The 19308-nt window shown below is 37.4% G+C and overlaps 2 protein-coding genes across 6 annotated transcripts; one reads left to right on the forward strand and one right to left on the reverse strand.

Moving 5' to 3' along the window:
* Positions 1-247: 247 nt before the first annotated feature.
* Positions 248-11211, reverse strand: LOC124642230 (uridine phosphorylase 1-like). 2 transcript variants are annotated; one of them, XM_047180565.1, is made up of 8 exons: positions 10964-11211; positions 3840-3965; positions 3229-3352; positions 2867-3025; positions 2175-2360; positions 1486-1624; positions 835-1028; positions 248-489 (listed from the first exon to the last, which is right to left on the reverse strand). In XM_047180565.1, the coding sequence occupies exons 2-8, from the start codon at positions 3947-3949 to the stop codon at positions 391-393; spliced, it is 1011 nt and encodes a 336-aa protein (XP_047036521.1). In that variant the 5' UTR covers positions 3950-3965; positions 10964-11211; the 3' UTR covers positions 248-390. The 2 variants fall into 2 exon arrangements, with proteins under 2 accessions (XP_047036521.1, XP_047036520.1); XM_047180564.1 differs by lacking the exon at positions 10964-11211 and adding an exon at positions 7040-7188.
* Positions 7198-19159, forward strand: LOC124642228 (stabilizer of axonemal microtubules 1). Of its 4 annotated transcripts, none has more exons than XM_047180561.1 (13): positions 7198-7333; positions 11994-12144; positions 12942-13145; positions 13423-13609; positions 14024-14166; positions 14577-14668; positions 15021-15131; positions 15521-15617; positions 16055-16241; positions 16657-16749; positions 17115-17227; positions 18145-18238; positions 18789-19159. In XM_047180561.1, coding segments are annotated over exons 1-13 (1557 nt in total). In that variant the 5' UTR covers positions 7198-7331; the 3' UTR covers positions 18872-19159. The 4 variants fall into 4 exon arrangements, with proteins under 4 accessions (XP_047036517.1, XP_047036515.1, XP_047036516.1 ...); XM_047180559.1 differs by lacking the exon at positions 7198-7333 and adding an exon at positions 7350-7637; XM_047180560.1 differs by lacking the exon at positions 7198-7333 and adding an exon at positions 7865-8148.
* The last annotated feature ends 149 nt before the right edge of the window (positions 19160-19308 follow it).

The raw sequence follows: 19308 nt of genomic DNA on the forward strand, positions 1-19308 counted from the left end.
GCCGCTCGACTCGACACAACATGACGAAACTACGAAAAAAGCCGACAATACACGAAGTCTTATTACTTTGAGTTACGGTCTATTTGAATTTGTTTTGACTGTACAGGGTTAATATGACAATCATTTCCGTAGTTTTAATTATTTTTGGGATAAAAAATTACCTGTATTAAAAATGATATAAATCGATCGATTCAGTAAACGATTCTGAACAAACTAATTTCAGGATGTGCGTTAATTAAGTTACATGTTGTATATTAAAATTTATTTCCATTTTGATTTTACAGTCATACATATTTACACGAAGCTTAAGCATATTATATATTTTTTTTTGTATCTAAAAACAATCTTTGAAAATATTAAATTGTAACTAATAGTAAGTAATATAGTATATTAAGCTTTTAAATTCTCGCAATATTTAGCTATGTATCTGCCAACTACGATCATCGGCCGTTTCTGCCATTCAGTCAGAATAGTTTTACTGTGGGTCACCTGCAAAAAAATACATTTTATTCATCAGTTAGACTGTTTTTTTCTCATTTACTTATTGCTACATATTTTTAAATATAAAATAAAAAATATGTCCCCGATATTCGGGACAGGATCCAAAATAAAGATAGTTAGGACCACAGAGACAAAAAAACTCCTCACAACGCACTATATCAAGCAGCCTTATTTATATTATTATAATATAATACATACATAGTTGTAGAATTAAAATAATCTTAATTATCTATTAACATAAAACCATCTGCCTACAATGATTTAAAAATACATGGTACATCTAACCAAAACTGAGTACAGCGCCATCTATTGAAACTGTACAGAACTACGTACCTGATCACCTTGCAGCCTGTCTAGGAAAGTGACGCAAACGATACTGGCTCGGATGCCTGCTTCTCTGGTAAACGCGCTGAAGGCTGTGGCTTCCATCTCGATGTTACGAACACCTAGGTTCGTCAGGGATTTGAGGAACGACATCTTATCTGACTCGCTGTAGTCGCAAAAGGGGCCGTCGAGACGGGCTTGGCCTGAAACGAGAGATAACACGCTTAACTTACGATGGAATTTTAGGTACTTAACTAATTCAACCATCTTCCATGGATCGTATCGTCATGAAGTTGGCACCTATATGTAGTTCTGATGACAATGTAATTATATGGTACTGTCGAACAGATCTGACGATGGAGACGAAATATATGAACTGGAACTTCATGATGGGACATCGTATCATAGCTGTGTTTGTTCTTATTAGAAAAGTCTTATATGCATTTATTTAAGTCCCAATGTTTTTCTTTAAAAAGTTCTTATAATTAGAGATTTTTTTTATTGTTTTCTTAGCTTCTGGCTAGATGATGATCTTGGTAAGTTACCGCATCCTTCACGCAATATTTAGCGTCATTATCATTTAATTATATATATAATTTCATTTCATATTTCAAGAGAAGCTATATAAGCGTGTTAAAAACAATTTTTTTAGATCCATACCTCTATAAAAATCATCGGCAGTCATAGTTCCCCCGATGTAGGTGCCGAACTCATCAGCATCAGAACTTAGAGAGTGCACCTCCTCATACAATCTCCTGTCTAGGATCGCAGGCAGTCTGCGAGTCTTGCCCAGCACTGGCTGTAACAAAGTCAAAGTCAAATCATTTATTTCATTTAGGCCTTTACAAGCATTTATGATCGTCAAGAAGAATAAGTTTTATTCTACTTGCCCATACCAAAAGTAGCTTCCTATGTAGAAGAACGGACAAAAAACTCTATGATTACCCTTTTGAACTTACATACAAGGCTATTAGGAGCTAGGCCCAAGTTCACCAACATGTCCGTTTTGAACCGACTACAAAAAAGTAAGTTCTCAGTTTGACCCGTTTGAACCTATGTATGTTCGTTACTATGTCACGTAAATGATAAAACATAAGTAATGCCAAAATGTAGTGATTTATTTGCCATCACATTATAATAATAGTGTAGTAATAGAATCGGTTTTCGACTTTTTTATTCATAAAAGGAAAGATAATATTGATTCGAAACGACTCCAAAGCGGACTTATCTTTTATTTTGCATAACTTTGGATAACTGACCTTCTAGGATGAGGAAAGTCAAAATTGTACGTGTACTAAATATCAAAATGCATACATATAAAGTCCCATTAAAATTCGGTAGGTACTTACAACATCATAAGTCTTCTCCAAATTGCCGTTGACCCCAAAGGCAGACACGACGACTGACCCAGCTGGTATATTGAGACCCCCGCAGGTACCGACCCTGAAGAATATGGGGTCCTTAGCTTTCGCGTATGCCATTAGCTTAATCACCTCTTGAAGGAGGGTTGTCATTGAAGGATTGCCTATTCCGTGCTGTAATTAAAATCGATTGTATATGAGATAGTGCACAAATATTGAAGACTTAACCGTGTGTCTGAGTCCCAAAGGACAACTAAAATGTTGGGGACTTCAAAAGTCAAAGTGAAAGTCAAATCATTTATTTCATTTAGGCCTTTACAAGCACTTATGAACGTCAAAAATATAACTAAGTTTGATTCTAGTTGCCTTCTTCTTACGTGCCGATGAGATGTCATAGTGATCCACAGTTTTTTGTCACTTTGTCAGCCGTATTTTGGGAACAACTATACTTGCATGACGACCTTGTTGGCGCAATAGCCACCAAGTGAGACTGCCGAACTGATAATATACTAGGTAAGGTATGTAGAATTAAAGAAAAGGTGAAGGTTGTGACGTATAAGGAGTTGGCGCTAGATAGGCGTAAGTGGAAGGATCTGCACCGACAAGAGCTGGGCTCTTAAATAAAAGAAGAAGGTGTGTAGATAATATAATCTCACACAAGAAGAGTGTGAAATACTTACGCTAATAGACAGCACGGGCCCCACTTTGTACATGGCGTACCTCTGTGAATGCTTCGTGAGGTTTACTATCTTGTCGCCCTTGTTCGGCAAGTCCAGTAGCTCGGTCATGTAATGCGCGAACTCCCGCATTCGGTGCTTGGTGCCGCCCATGCAGACAAACTGGAATTTAAAGGATTTTATATCTATGATATCTTGGACACCAATGACTGATTAAAGACGAAGGAAAACATCTCGAGAAAACCTGGACTACGTATAAGGTCTGAGCCGCCAACCCGCATTGAGCAAGCGTGGTAATTATCACTCAGTTTCCTCTATATCTGAGCAGTGGTACCATAAAAAGGCTGATGATGATGATAACTCACTTTAACATCTCCAAACATAGCAGGCAGATCATAGTTATGAGTATCGAGTCCCAGATGATAGAGAACATCTACATCCAGCTCTTGTAGGTGCTTATTCAATAGCTTGATAGTTCCATCCGCATTCCTGTAAGAAAAACACATTTTTTAATTTAAGTCACACATATTCATGACCAATTTCTCCGATATCATAAACAATCGTTTCTCTCTTATTTAAAAATGGATCTGAACATAGAAAATAGTTGTTTTAAGAAAACTGACGATTAATTGTCGGTGAGTTTGAATTGGGCCAAAATAGGAAATTGCCAATCTGCGGCAATTATTTATTAAGAATGCGTAAACTACATGTAGAATAAAAACACTACCTATTCCCGGTTGCCATGTGCTATAATTTTATCCGTCTACTCACTAGCAAGAAACCGCTTTGGTAAAAGCAAGTATTTTAACCCTTTGTATTTCGCAAATCCAAGCATAACACAATTGATTTGCTATTGTTTAATTTCTATTTCGTGATCTCTTGTTTACGATATAGCAGTTCCCTCCTAACTCCGCTGAAAGAAGCTAGTATTTAAATAATTTCAAATTCATGGTATCCTGCTTATAAAATTCCTTACTTAGGAAAAGGCTTCCCTAGATGTAGTTCATTCCATGTCGATCGGCAGTTGTCATAGTGTTCCTTGATACCGTCCTTGTTAACGGTGATACGGTCACAATCGCACTTCATCGTCACTTAATGTTATCTGAAACAATTCAAATGGATTGCTAATTATATTCTTGTTAAAAAAAGTCGTGGTGGCCTAGTGGGCAAAAGAACCAACCTCTCGAGTATGAGGGCGCGGGTTCAATTCCAGGTCAGGCAAGTACCAATGCAACTTTTCTAAGTTTGTATGTACTTTCTAAGTATATCTTAGACACCAATGACTGTGTTTCGGATGGCACGTTAAACTGTAGGTCCCGGCTGTCATTGAACATCCTTGGCAGTCGTTACGGGTAGTCAGAAAGCCAGTAAGTCTGACACCAGTCTAACCAAGGGGTATCGGGTTGCCCGGGTAACTGGGTTGAGGAGGTCAGATAGGCAGTCGCTTCTTGTAAAGCACTGGTACTCAGCTGAATCCGGTTAGACTGGAAGCCGACCCCAACATAGTTTGGGAAAAAGGCTCGGAGGATGATGATGCTAATTATATTCTTGTTAATGTATTAAATAGTACCTGTAAATCGTTATCTAATGTAAAAGGATCCTACTTATATTAAGTACTTAATTTAATATTGTTTAGTGGTGTATAACATTTGATAATATGAAGAACCCGTGGCTAAGTAACAGCCAATCAAACAAAAAATAAAATAGAAATCGGCCAAGTGCGAGTCGGACTCGCGCACGAAGGGTTCCGTACTATTACTACAAATCGTTTCATAATTATAATACATTTGTAATACATTCCATATTCTGTAAATATTTCTGTTGCCGTCATCGATATCGAGCAAAAATGAGCAAAAACAATCACGTTTGTTGTATGGGAGCCCCCCCAAATATGTTTTTTTTTTTCATTTTCAGTATTAGTTGTCACAGTGGCAACAGAAACACAACATCTGTGAAAATTTCAATTATATCTTATTCTTCGTGGAAAGATAAGCAGTTCCCCAATTTTTCGATTTAAATTATCTAAGTTTTTCGGATCATGAAGAACAAAATGACTAGCGGAAATGCCATAACCGAAAATCTATGAAAGTAGCGCGCCAAAATGCGGGCGTTCCGGGGACGAGGAACGTTACTGTCTCCGCCCTTATACGCCTTCTTTGGACCGGCCCATTTTTTGTAATACCAAAAATCGTTGACAGATGTTTCAAAGAATCCGAATGCCTCGTTAGTTCACTCTTAACTGCCCATTTGGTCACGACTAGAAGAAGGCGCCAGAGCTACCTGCATTACGGCATCGCCATTCATCTTTTTTTACCCCGTGTTTGAGATATATTTCGGCACAAAGAAACTGGATGGCAGTGGTCATTTGCAACCGACTTCCCAAATAGAAGGGGTTCTCAATTATTTTTGACACGCCAAAAAAAACGAACTTCAATTTAAGTTATTTGCATAAATATACATAACTAAATACATGGTTTAACGACGTGTTATTAGCATCACTTATGGGTCTGCAGCCAATTTGGCGCGCAGTTCAATTGCACTTAATTGAACCAGTTTAAACTAGCTATGCCCTGCGATTCCACTCGAGTCATTTGTTTAGTCCTATCTTTTTGCGAAATAAAACTGATCTCATACGCATGTGATACAAATCGGTCCAGGCGCCTTTGAATAATCGGTGAACATACCTACATAAAAAAAAAGATCCTTTTTTTTGAAGTCGGTTAAAAATGACTCAAAATGGTCAATTATTTTGTTCAAAAAGTAGGCATTGCCATCCAACGTGGCAATGCTGCCAGCCTCTTGGGTACACTCCCGGGGTGGGCAGCGTACCTACATTTATAGTAAGTGCACATAGTACGTAATAAGTTAGATAATAGGGGCCTTACTACAAAATCTTTAAACCCTGTTTTACACTTGTCTAATAAAATTTTGGCTGCAAAATGAACCATATGTCAACGTCATAATTTGACATTTTTTTAGACAAGGCATAAACTGACGTTAAAAAGTTTTTGTGGTAAGACGGTAGGTGTATATAATTTGATTATTAAGATTATGTAAAAAGTTATTTTTAAATAAACAACTCAAAAAACTAATATGCGAATTGAGAACATCAAAATTTTTGGGAAGTTGGTTAAAATACAACATATAATATGTTTTTGATAAAACTTGTGTTAGCACTTTAATAACCTTGGCTGTTAAAGCTTATCAGAATAACATGCGAGTCTAAAATAATGCATATTAATTAATATTTGAAGTCCATGGCTTATTTACTTCCTGGAATATAAATCATTTACTAGGTATGTAGGTATTTATAACAATGTGATATTTAATTTAAGTATATTAAGTTTGCAATTTATAAATGCGTCATTTAAACGTGGACAGACTGATTAAATATACTCGTGTCAGTATTTATCTATAGTGGTAATACCTATAGACTAAGACAATTTATCTACTTATGTACATATTTATATTTCGACCTCCATCAGAGAATATACCGGGAATGAATTTTAAACAGTGCGCAAAAAATACTGGTAGTTCAGAATCGATAACAGAACATATCCGCATCATCAGTTTTTTTTTTCATATTTTTGTCCGCCCTAAAATCGGCAAAATATGGTCACCAACTATTCTTACGCGCTTGGAGCAGCGCTCGTCAGTAAACGGGTTTCGCATTGCCGCCGCGTTGCCGCCGTGCCTACTATGATGATGATGACCGTGACCATACAATCGGTTACAAAATAAACGTCTTTCGCTATCAATAACAATTTTTTTTGTACTAAATCAAAAAAAAATAAAAATATACGTATCTGTAAAACTTATTTAAATATAAGTTGACAAAGTTTGGGCATTGAATAAAGTTAATTCCTGTGTACAACACAGTCGAGAGGTTAAAAGTAAGATATAGAAATCTAGAGGTAGCGTGTGTATTTATATTGACACATATAATACAATCCTCCTTACACTAATATTATAAATGTGTTTGTGAGAATTTATGGATGTATGTTTGTTATTCTTTCACGCAAAAACGGCTGCACCGATTTGATATCCGTTCAAATATTTTCCCGCAAAAGCTAAACAAAGAATCAAACTCCAATTTGCATTTAAGTTATTCATAATACCTAAGTATATTATATTATATTGTACACAAAAAATACTCGTGTAAACACATCCACTTACCTTAGTTCTAGCTGATACGTACGACCACCACGGTAGACGCAGGACTCGACACTAAGTTAGCACTGATTAGCGAACAAAGCTAAGCACTATTGTCATGACGATGCATTAGTATGACTAATATTCAATACTTACCTATAATGTATAAATAAGTAGATGCATTCAGCGTTTTGTTGCTATGAATGGCAACCGTAAGGATGATTGCTGTCAATCAATCAATTATTATTTTATTTCTCATCATCAAATACGTGGATTTGGTAGTTTCAATTGCGTTAAACATAGAGACTGGTAACTGATGTAAGTTATCGTATAAATATGTATCGAAGTAAATGGTCTGTGTAGTATTTTCCCAACTATTTTTGGGTTGGCTTCTAGTCTAATCGCATACAGCTGAGAACCAGTGTTTTACATGTAGCGACTGTCCATCTGACCTCTACATCTCATGATTGCTAATAGGTACCTATTATATCTTTGTCTGCGAACAAACACTAGAAAGACACGCTCTGTGGTTCTAATGAATTTTACGTGATGTTTTATACAGTTAAATCATTAGGTACTAGACTTTTATAGCTATGAGACGATCTTCAATGGACCTGCCTAGGTAGGTAAATTATTTTATCATCATGTAGTTTCACTTCATATCCTTTGGCTCCATCATCAGATCATTTTATTAATAGTTATCAGAATTACATTAACAGCTGACAATTTTCAATACGCTACGAGCATTGGAAGATGGTTAAAGTTACCATAAATTCCATTACATATGTAGTTCTTTATTTACGTATCACTACATAGTATAGAACTATATTGATATCCCGTGCGAAGCCGGGGCGGGTCGCTAATCTAGTACATAATATTGGTGAAATCTTGTTAGGATACAAACTCAGTACGGATCTACTTTTTCGAATTAAGAACTCAACCATCCTGAAATTAAAAAAAAAATCCTAAACAAATGACAACTCTCAAATCTGTCATTTTTCTATGATCCATTTTTAGACTGAAATGTTTTTATAAATTCTTTTCAGTTAATTTTCATATTAGATTTTAGTTTATATTTAACATTTTTTTATACAGTGGACTTAGAATAAGGATTAAAACAAAATTATGCCTGAGTGAGTATTTTATGGTTTATATAGTTGTAGTATTAACATTAACGACTCCAAATACATGCTACTGCGCGTCCCGGTAAAACTTCGTCCCCAAATAAAATCTAGCTTAAGTTACTGGGAGATAGTATGCCTTTTCAACAGCGAAAGAATTTTTCAAATCGTTTTAGTAGTTTCGGAGTCTTTAAGGTGCAAACAAAGTAACAAAACAATGTTTCCTCTTTATTATATTAGTAGGTATAGATGTAATACTATTGATCTGAAAATCATTATCGACTCATACCTACTTACTTAACATTACAATGATAGATTGTCACTATCCTTTATGACATTATAAATGCATTGATAAAAGTATTATCAGCGACACAAAATGCACAACCCGACTGGTATCCTAGTACTTTACCTGACAAAAAATACACTTTGTAGCTTATCAATAAATCCCTACTAATATTATAAGTGCGAGTTACTCTGCCTGTCTGTCTGTTACGCTTTGACATTTAAAACCACTGAACTGATTTTAATAAAAGGACATTGTTCCGGCTCCATACATGTTCTGCCTAAGAACCGTTCGAATGGAAAGTGACTTCTATAAACTCTTAAAATTATATGGAATCCTATGAAATAAGTTTTCACGAACGGACACTTCAGGAAACTAAAATAATTACGAAAAAAGTTAATATTTTGAGGTTATAAATAAAAAATAACCAAGCTTGCGTGAAATATCAGAGTAGTATTATCAAACTACACTATACAAAAAATCAACAATACTATGTACAGCTCTATATGTTCTCTTCTAGATCTAGGAAAAGACTACTCTACTAGATACTAGGAAAAGAGATAGTAAATAGTCAAGTTTAAGATAATTCTTTGACAATGATCATTTTATAAAGTTGCATTTTCTGTCTGTCCCTTTGAATGCTTTAGATCTTTAAAACTACGCAATGGATTTGGGTGCGATTTTTTTTAATAGATAGAGTAGGTCAAGAGGAAGGTTTACACCAAGGTTTTACATTGCCACCGTGCGAAGACGGGGCGTGTGACTAGTTTTCATAAATGCTTAGAATTTTTATGAAAAACAACTACCTAAACGCTTTTGCTTTCAACGTTACGTTTCTTAATATATAGTGAATCCACTTTGGATTTGTGATAAAACGCATAAGTTTCCAAAATGGAAGAGTTCCATTCACCACAATTCATAAAATATCGATATTATTACGATGGAGAATTATTTATTTAAATGATTGTTACTACTTTTATATTAGACAGTTACCTAGCTATCTACATGCCATAAGGCGGGAATCGAACCCGCGGTCTATTACCAAGAAGGCACAGACCATACTAAAAATGTCATTACCACACAAAATAATTTAACAGTTAAAGTAAGGTTTACCAATAACAATGAAAGAGGTTTTCGAGGATGTGCAATAAAAACAATATTTATATTCAATTAAAGGTTTTTAATCATCAATATTTCTCAATAATATATCTAAGAACTGAGCAGGGGGTTCAATTGAGTTTTGGTATCTCGCCCAGCTTAAATACCAGATAATAGTCATTATGTGGGCACAACAGCCCACTGTTCTACGCCCAACGATACAATTGCAACAGTATGCCTGATGGTAGGAGCTTCTTACAAAGTACACAATTGCGTCCAACAGTGCATTGCATCTTATTATGCTCGACTGCTTCAGACCAACACGTCGTACATATAAGGTCATGAGCTTCAACCTGTAATAATAAATACAAAAAATCATTAGTAAATATCAAGTAACTTGCAATTGTGGCAATTGATTTGAAAACCGAGAAATTGTGTGCTTATGAAAACATAAGTAGGTAGTAACATTCTTATCAAAATTAGAAAAACACTTTCGTAGACCACTTACCATACGGGGAACAGTCCATTGTTGTATGCAACGAAGTATATCTTCGTTTTCTAATACCAAAGAACCTCCAGCAGATCCACAATTTATACAATATACTATATTCTGCATCCATTGTTGTAATTATAATATAACTAAATTCGATCACAGACAGAGCAATATCCGAAAATGCTAGTAAAATCCAGTTCTTTACACAAAGCCGAGTCTACCAAGTACGCAATCTAATCGGAGTCCGTAATCAAGCCAAAGTTGTTAGAATAAAACCATGAAACGCATAGAAAATCACAAAAGAAACGATAGTCGCAAAGCAATCAAACCAATCAAACTGACTTCTAGCAAACTGACTGAAGTACACCAGTGTTGCCAATTACGAAAACTATAATCCTACTCGAATGCCAAGCTAGAAATTCGCGATTCGCTCAAAACCATCTTAAAACATTATACAGAATACTAGCTTTTTTCTAGCTAGTCAGTTTAGGTATTTAAATGAATAAAGTGTTACCAACTAATTTTAATAACCGACTTCGGAAAGTAGGTTCTCAATTCGATCCGTATTTACCGAAATCCCGAAAACTTCCGAAACTGGCAGCACTGGCTGACGGAAACATTTTATAAGGCATCAATAATTGTGACCCTACTTTTTATTTGGAATTTATTTATTTGAAGTGTCCGTGGAATACTAAAATATGTTTCAAACAATATAAAAATAAATAAAAATTATAGTATAATTTATATTCACATCGGTTCTTAGGCCAAAATTGAACAATGTCCTTTGGTATAGAGATAGAGTCGACCTTGAGAAGGAACACAGGATAATTTTTATCCCGGACTTTTGAAGTATTCTCTTGGAAACGCGATATAACCGGACTCTACGCGGGCCAAGCCGCGGGCGGAAGCTAATACTAAATAAAAAATTAATATCTGCATCTGATATCACTTACCTTGAATGCACTTATGATATCACTTTAACACCTTTCGTTTCTTTCTTAGTATTTATTTTTTTGGTAAATTACTTAATAAATCTCGTCAATTTACTGGTAGAGAAGCGTGTCGTTTTACACAAGAGTCACTCGAACAATAGATATATTATCTAATATTACGTGACAAATCTTTTTTTATGGGTCAAGGTTAAGCTGATAGCAGGCTACGGACGCAAGCAATGGTTAGCTCGAAGTCAGATAAGGAACTATACTCTATCCACGGAAGCAAGAGCTAAAAGGTAAACAAAGAATGACACTTTTTCAAGATGGCGGTATAACCCGACCGATGACAAAACGTCACATTTTTGTGTAAAATGTTCGCAGTATCTGTGATTTTGTCATCGGTCGGGTTATACCGCCATCTTGAAAAAGTGTCATTCTTTGTTTACCTTTTAGCTCTTGCTTCCGTGGATAGAGTATAGGAACGTTTGTTTTTACCAAGCGAGTTTCTGAGTGGGCAGAGCGGGCTGGCTGGCTCTGATTATTCAATAGTTACTATGTTATCCTGACTAGCAAATGGGGGGACATCAACCTTATTTATATTTTTGACATTCAAAAGTGTTTGTAAATTAAATGATTTGACTTTGAACATGAGTGGGTTCTGACACTGCTAAACTCACAAATGAGATCCAAACAAAATTTTATTTTGAAGATTCAACAACGAAAAATGTTTGCATGTAACATTATTAATACATTCATTAAAAAAATATGATTTAGCAAATTACATTGTGTCACATAGCTGATGACGCACAATGCACACACGCAATAAATAGCTATTCAATTATAATGTTACGGGAAATTAGACCCAATTTGCAAGATATTAGGAAGATATACTGGTTAAGTATGTATTTATTTATCTCTTGTTTCTTCGTTGAGCGTCTGTTGTCAAATAGCGGCGTGACATTTCTTATGCACCTGTAATAGGTCTATATGGAAAAAAGACCATTGACTTTAACTTAGGAGAAGTGGTAACATGTGCCCTCATCCTCAGGTGCTGTGTGCCGTGCCCGGCGGCGGCACCATGTGCCCCTTCCGCGGGCATCAAATCGGGGCTCCGGGATGGAAAGCCCATCGACGGCAAGCAAGAACACCCCTGTCCATGCAGGACTTGCTGCTGTGGAAAACCTCCTATCGTCAAACCAGTAAGGCCGGCAATACACGGACCGCTTGAAGTAGTCAGGGGCGACAGCTTCCAGCTGTCGACCACCCGGATCAGTTGCAACTGCTCGAGCGGTTCGTGTATGTGCGTCCATAGAATGATAGAACTATGCAGTTCACTGTGCACTCGACAGCTTGAAGCTGTCGCCTCTGACTGCGTCAAGCGGTCCGTGTATTGCCAGCCTAATGCCACACCTTTCAAAATCTACCGTTGGTGAAGGAATCGAATTCTGTCAAGTCATGTCATCATGTTTGTATTTCTTCCAAATTAGGTGCGAGGTTTCAAATGATTTCATATAAAGAATTCTGAAATGTGATTCCTCCACCGTTTTCGATGAGGTCGATTCTGAGAGTTGTGTCACTATTAACTTGAATCCTGATTTCAGTCATGCTTATAGAAAAGCCTCTATAAAGATTCAGTATTTTCTGAAAAAATATTTAGTTACCATAATTTTAGCGCAGCTCTTAAAAAATATTAGCAGTGCATACCATATATCGAGTCTCCTTCGCAAGCCCCTTTTTCAGACTTTTCAAAATTGTATTTCTTATTTTATTTAAATCGTGCATCGCATTGAAAATACAATACCTAAATATTACAACATTAAATCATACATTAATACATAGGTATTTTATATAAACAACTTAAACTACTGCACACGAAATTTCGGCGTCGTGTTACGCTGCGAGGCTACCTTCCTCGGAACCTCCGATAGACGACACCCTTCGGTCAAAACTCTTCCTTATAGAATGTCTCGATGTGATGAGCTGTGTTTATTTGCAGTGTTACAAACAACCTCGTATCCCAGAGTCGTATGCCCCGCGTCGCTGCTACATGCGCCCCACTGCGCCAGTGGAGTCATGCACTACATACAAGCTATCCTACCTGCCGGTGGATGGTTGCCGCAACCTCAGGGGTGAGGCTCGCCGTCCCCCTGCCAACCTCGTGCCTAGCTGCGAGCCTATGGAGGGATGCACTGTGCAGAAGGTGAGAATTCGCTGATAAATAGTTGTTCTGTATTATACATATTACAGATTGTTTTTTGTTTCTTCTGTTATTCAGTGACTGATTGATTGATCGCAATATTGTTGATTCGGACTAGAGTCACATTCCTGCAGTTACATCTGCGTCCCAAGGAACTTGGACCGTAAAAAAAGAGTCTATTACCATCTCTATGATCCAAAGTTTTTGCTTAGCGCAATCATTTATACCGTTTCGTTGTATTTATTTAACTAAATAGACCCAATTTTTCATCACTCTTCAGCTATCATATTTGCCGAATCCGACATGCGTGACGCAGCCGATCCGTCCATGTCACCATGACATGTGGGGGCAAGGGCCCATGCAGAACCTCACGACGCAGAGACACGACTACGTGCCAAAGCCCTGCGTACTGAGAGAGAGCTGCAAGCCGCCGGCGAAGTTCCATTGCGTTGAACAGCCTTTTGAGAGTAAGGAACCACGCTAAGTGTAGAGCTATTGGCTCCCCCAATGTACTTTAACTTAAGCACATAATTCCTAGAGATATAACACGTGCATGTAAATAAACATGTATTTAAATAATACTAAATGTAATTTATTTTCGGTACAGTATCACAGTATCAGTTAACTACAATGATTAAAATATCAAATACCTTTATTTTCAGGCTGCATTGGCCCATAGATATGTACCTTTACCTTAAATACAGTTAAAGACTAACATATGTACATATTATATTAAACAAAATGGGTAGTATATAAAAACTTAAATCTTATTAGTATTAGTATAAAAGCACAATCTTCATAAAAATAAAATTATATTTATAATCAAACATTTACCTTAGTTGATATTTTTGTACCACCACTAACGTTATAGAATGTTCTAGACCGCACGATCAACAAGTTGTCATATCTACCGCCGGAGAGGATCGAGCCGACCAAGTCGTTTGCGCCGGAGCGCTGCTACGAGAAACCTGCGGCCAAGATGGAAGGCACCACCACACAGAAAATGAGCTATATGCCCAACCAGGTTGGTGTAATCTTCATCCATAGATTAATCATTGGCGTGACCTTTTCCCAGATAGGTTGGGATCGGCGTCCATTCCAATTGGGCGACATCAATTATTTATCGACATGAATTAATTATCAACCATGCAATGTAAAGAACTGCAAATCAAACGTGCAGTCCGATTGCAGTTGGGATGCAGTCGGCGTGCAGTCGTGTTCTGAAGTTGATTTGCAGTTCTATTGCAGTCGTGTCAACTACATTCAAACTGCCCTTGAACTGCAAATTGCAGTTGGATTGCAGTCGAAATGCAGTCCGTCTGTCTAGAGCCTTAATCAGCATATCGCCATCGTTGCTTTTCGTATCTGCTCATGTTTTGTGAAACTTGAGTTCTGGAGGGGATTTTATTGTCTGGAATTTGATGTTGCTTCCAGATTCTTCCCAAAGAGCCGTTGCCATGGGCCTGCAAAGGGCAATATCAGAAGCCTTGTCAGAAACTGGACGCGAATACCACCTATACCATGAGGTAATCTTAAGGCAGTTATACACAGATCTACTATAAAATTTGGATTATGTCTCAGATAGCAATATTTGGGAAAAATTATATGCATCCTTTATCTGGCATATAGCAGTAACTATCAGATAAATAACTGACACTTTAATAGTAAACGGGGCCTTAAATGCTCCTCAAACTATCGCATATCGTTATCGTGTGCTAGCCTTGCCTTCAAATTAAGATTCAGAACTATAACTATGTAGATAATACTCCTAGTAGGTACTAGCTTCCACGTCTCGCGGGAAATACTCCGCGCACACGGACAAAAGGTAACCCAGTCTTCCTCTTCTCTTTCAATAATTTTCTATGTTTTTTTTTTCAGTTATCTGGATGCGGCGAGTGATTGCCGTCGGCGAGCCATAATTCCTGACAGCTGCAACAACCCCGTCACCTCGTCCAAGAGATTCGAAACTCAGACTATTTATAAGAATAGGTACGTGTTTTTTTTTTTATTATAGGCCACTAGCGACCCGCCCCAGCTTCGCACGGGTGTTGGATATTATTTTACATTCATTATAAACCTTCCTCTTCAGTTACTCTATCTGTTAAATAAAACGCATCAAAATCCAAGAATCAAAATTTAAAGATTTCAGCATACATACTATATGCAGCATGGGATATAGAGACAGAAAGCGACTTTATTTTATACTATGTACCTATATAGGTAATAATTAAATTACGCTCCATTTTACCTTCTTGGTTCGGTCTGGATTTTGATGGTGTTCCAATCAACATGGTTCAATCCAGACTTGAATGTCGTAATTCCCGTTTTACGTAAAATTATAGGTATATAATAATTTACAAAGAATTTTCTATTTTCAGTTACTTGCCGACGAAGTGCCCCATCCCTACGCCGATCAGGCCTCCGTCGAATCTCGTCCCGTCCACCGCTCAAATGGAAGGTGATACTGTACAAAAGGTAATTGTATTTCATCATCTGCCTAGCCTTTTCCTGACTATGATGGTAGTCGCCAATCCAGACAACCCGATAGGTACCCCTTGGTAAAACTGGTTGTCAGACTTTCTGGCTTCTGAGTACTCGTAACGACTGCCAAAGTAAATAACAGCCGGGACCCACCAGTTTAACGTGCCTTCCGAAGCACTGATGAACTATTCGTGACAAAATGGTCACCCCTTCGCGCCAAGCATTGCTTAACTGACTGCAAAATAAAGGTTCTCAGTTTGACCTGTATGTTTGTATGTCAGTGCAGTTTTCAAGAGCCTACGGTATTTGTCAGACCTGGAGAAAATTTTAAGTGTCTTCAATAATTGAAGACGGTTTATATTTCCAGGTCTTTTTAAAGTGATTTGTTTAAATTGTTATGTCTGTCAAACACCCTATCCTACTACTTTCAGCTATCGTACCTCCCGAACCCCACATGCGTGACGCAGCCAATCAGACCGTGTCACCACGACATGTGGGGGCAAGGCCCCATGCAGAACCTTACCACACAGCGACACGACTACGTGCCGAAGCCCTGCGCCACCAGAGAATCCTGCAAGCCGCCGGCAAAGTTCCATTGCGTTGAACAGCCGTTTGAGAGTGAGTCGTCATCTGCCTACACTTTTCTTATGTTGGGGTTGGCTTCTTAAAATGTAACGGGATACAGCTGAGTAACAGTGCTTTACACTTACAAGAAGCGACTGCTTAGTTGAAATTCTTATTTTTTTAAATATCTTACAACGCCATCATCATCTTCCTGCACTGCTCTTATTCCAATTATATTTCGGGTCGGCGCAGCATATTCTCTTGTCTCACAAGTTGCATTCTTTCTAGCTATGTCTACTTTCATTCATCCATTCCATGTATTGTTTCTTTGGTTTCCTTCCACTATATCCATCCACATTCATGCTCATTAAATTATCTTCTTCACAACATAATCCTTTGTATTTTGTTTTATGTACTCTTGATTTACGAACAAATTATCTTCTTTAACATTGTCCATTATTGTCTGCAGACCGGACCATCAACCGCATGTCGTTCTTGGATCCTGGCCGATGTGCGATACCAGAGTCCTACGCTCCGCTCAAGTGCTATGAGAAGCCAGCAGGTATAATCTTTATAAACGTTTCCACATGTCCGTCCCAAATGATGCTGAAGTTCATCTTTAGTGAGAAATGGCTATTGAGGCGTGAGGGCTTTCAAAATGACGGCTCTCTTTACCTGAAATGAAAAAATAATAAGGCCCAAGTTGACCAACTATACGACAGTTTCATATAACTGTTTACTATTTTCACGTTCAAGTTTCAAAGTAAACAGTTGCTTTAAGAAAAAACTGTCGGTTATGTTGTCGGTGAAAACAAGTCTTACTATTTTGCTGTTTTTTTCTTTAGGAACTCTATTATCTCCGTAGTTTTTAACTAGTGTACCTATTTGCGATTCAAATAAATGTTTATTTATTTATATATTATTTAGCTAAAATGGAGTCGACGACAACACAGAAGATGTCGTACCAGCCGGTCTGTGTGCCACAGCCGCAGAGACCGCCGTGGGCTTGTAAGGGACAGTACCAGAAACCATGCCAAAAGGTCAGACCACTACGTTTAAACATCACTTTCGACACTTGACTACTGGTTTAGTACATCTTCATCATCATCCTCCTGCCCTTACCCCAATTTTATTTTGGGTCGGGGCAGCATGTTTTCTCTTTCCATACTCTTATCTGCCGTCATCTCGCAAGTAACATTCTTTCTAACCATATCGACTTTCACACAATCCAACCATCGTTTCTTTGGTCGTCCTCTTCCCCTACATCCCCAATATCTTAAATGCGATTTATTGTTTGTTTAATACGATTGATTTATATACTCCGTTCCCAATATTCGATCTGTAGATTTGCTTACTGATAGAAGAAAGAATTTTGACATTAACCCCATACAAGTAATTTCAAATTCCTTTCGGGTGTATATGGAAGATTTCATGTCCTGAAAAATATACGAAAAAAATAACTACTTATTTATTTTTAACCAAATCAAATAGGTATATATACATAAATAGCCGAGCTGTGTCATCCGGTGATTATGTAGTCGCCGGATTACACTGTATACCTACCTAAATGTAGTGTGTAGGTACGGAAATAGGTTGGCTATATTTTAGCTTAGTAGGCTTACCAAGAGTAAAATAATTGTTTATTAATTCGTTTCACTAGTTTCGTAGACATTACAATAAAAAAATAACAGATTTATAACATTACCTATGTAGTTTGTAGAAAAATAAGACACTTTCACTGTTTGACACTTCTCGTGACCAAAAGGCTGGCCCAACCTCGAGACAAAGGATCAGCATGGCGATCCAACGAGGTAATGCTGCCAGCCTCTTGGGTACGCTCGTCGAAAGCGATGGGGACAATTTTTTTATGCTTTTTAGTTTTTTTTATAAGAATAGTTTTTAATTAAAATTTAAATAATTAACTATAATAATGTAGCTATTTGATATTTGTTGACAGTTGGAAGGCACAACTATTTATCGGTCATCGTTCCTGCCTCCCGGTGAAGACTGCACTGAGTACATGGACCCGTGCCAGTACGGCGATTGCAAACGTGAGTAGTCCTTTGTACTCACATGATTATGAGGCTATAGATATACCTAGTAATCCAATTCACGCAAGAATTTTAAATTCATTAAACATTTTTTTTTTTTGCAATGAACCTACAAAACTACAATACCTATATAGTGCAATCAGATAAATACCTGCAAGGGCTAGTTAGGTACACCATTTTACTATAGCTATAACCAAACCATAACCAATCTTTGTAACCATCCATTGGCCCTTTGTATACCGTCCATTGGTCAAATAGGCGATTTGACAACTGAAAATGGTTCACTGTAAGTCAACGAGCTTCAAGCAACAACAACTGGCTAGCATTCCAGGGGCTTTCGAACAATAAGGTCTATTATAGTGTGATTAGTACCTTAGGGTGCATCTACACGGTGCAAAAGCACGCGGGTGGGTATTTTGCTTTGGTAAATAAATGCGCGAGTCGCTGGACCCGGCCGTTTTTAAAATGCATGTAACCTGCGCCATGTACCATGCGCAAGCTACTTGTACCATGTAGATGCACCTTTAATGAACTCTTTGTTTTGTTATAGCTTGTGACTGCATATGCCCCGCGGAGTGCATAACAACGGACCCGTGCGCATGCAACTTCCCTAAAGCGGCGTGCTGCTCGTAGCGGCCATTTTGAACAGCGTTCCAAATTCAAGCGTAGACAAGATGGCGCCCATTCGACCGTTGAGCTTTTAAATCAGGCGGGAAGCCTATGTGATCATCGGTACTTCGGAAGTACGAACAAATCATGAGTATTTTTTGTAATTATTACGTGCTTTCCTAATGTAATATGTATAGTATTATGGATAATTTTGAGTGATATAGTTTATAGTAAATTGTACCTTATAATTACGTTTCGAATAAATTATATTTTGTAATTTTATTGAATAAAGAAATAGATTTTTTCTATGATGATAAGCTTTTTAATTTTTAAACACTCGTTAGGAATCAGTCATCTAGATTACAATAGTAATAGGCCAGTGCAGACGCTTTTGAAAACAGAAAGAACAACTTTACAGTAATGAATGAAATGCAAAAAATCGGTGACCTCAGATCGCCAGT

This window comes from Helicoverpa zea, chromosome 24 (genome assembly GCF_022581195.2).
Source record: "Helicoverpa zea isolate HzStark_Cry1AcR chromosome 24, ilHelZeax1.1, whole genome shotgun sequence".
Taxonomy (NCBI): domain Eukaryota; kingdom Metazoa; phylum Arthropoda; class Insecta; order Lepidoptera; family Noctuidae; genus Helicoverpa; species Helicoverpa zea.

Coding starts and splice junctions, on each gene's coding strand:
- LOC124642230 (XM_047180565.1), bottom strand. CDS start 3,949: ATGAAGTGCGATTGTGACCGTATCACCGTTAACAAGGACGGTATCAAG. Junction 1,625..2,174: donor TGGAGAAGACTTATGATGTT/GTAAGTACCTAC, acceptor ACTTTGTTACAG/CCAGTGCTGGGCAAGACTCG. Junction 1,029..1,485: donor TGCCGATGATTTTTATAGAG/GTATGGATCTAA, acceptor CTCTCGTTTCAG/GCCAAGCCCGTCTCGACGGC.
- LOC124642228 (XM_047180559.1), top strand. CDS start 7,609: ATGAGACGATCTTCAATGGACCTGCCTAG. Junction 13,610..14,023: donor CGTTGAACAGCCTTTTGAGA/GTAAGGAACCAC, acceptor AGAATGTTCTAG/ACCGCACGATCAACAAGTTG. Junction 18,239..18,788: donor CCAGTACGGCGATTGCAAAC/GTGAGTAGTCCT, acceptor GTTTTGTTATAG/CTTGTGACTGCATATGCCCC.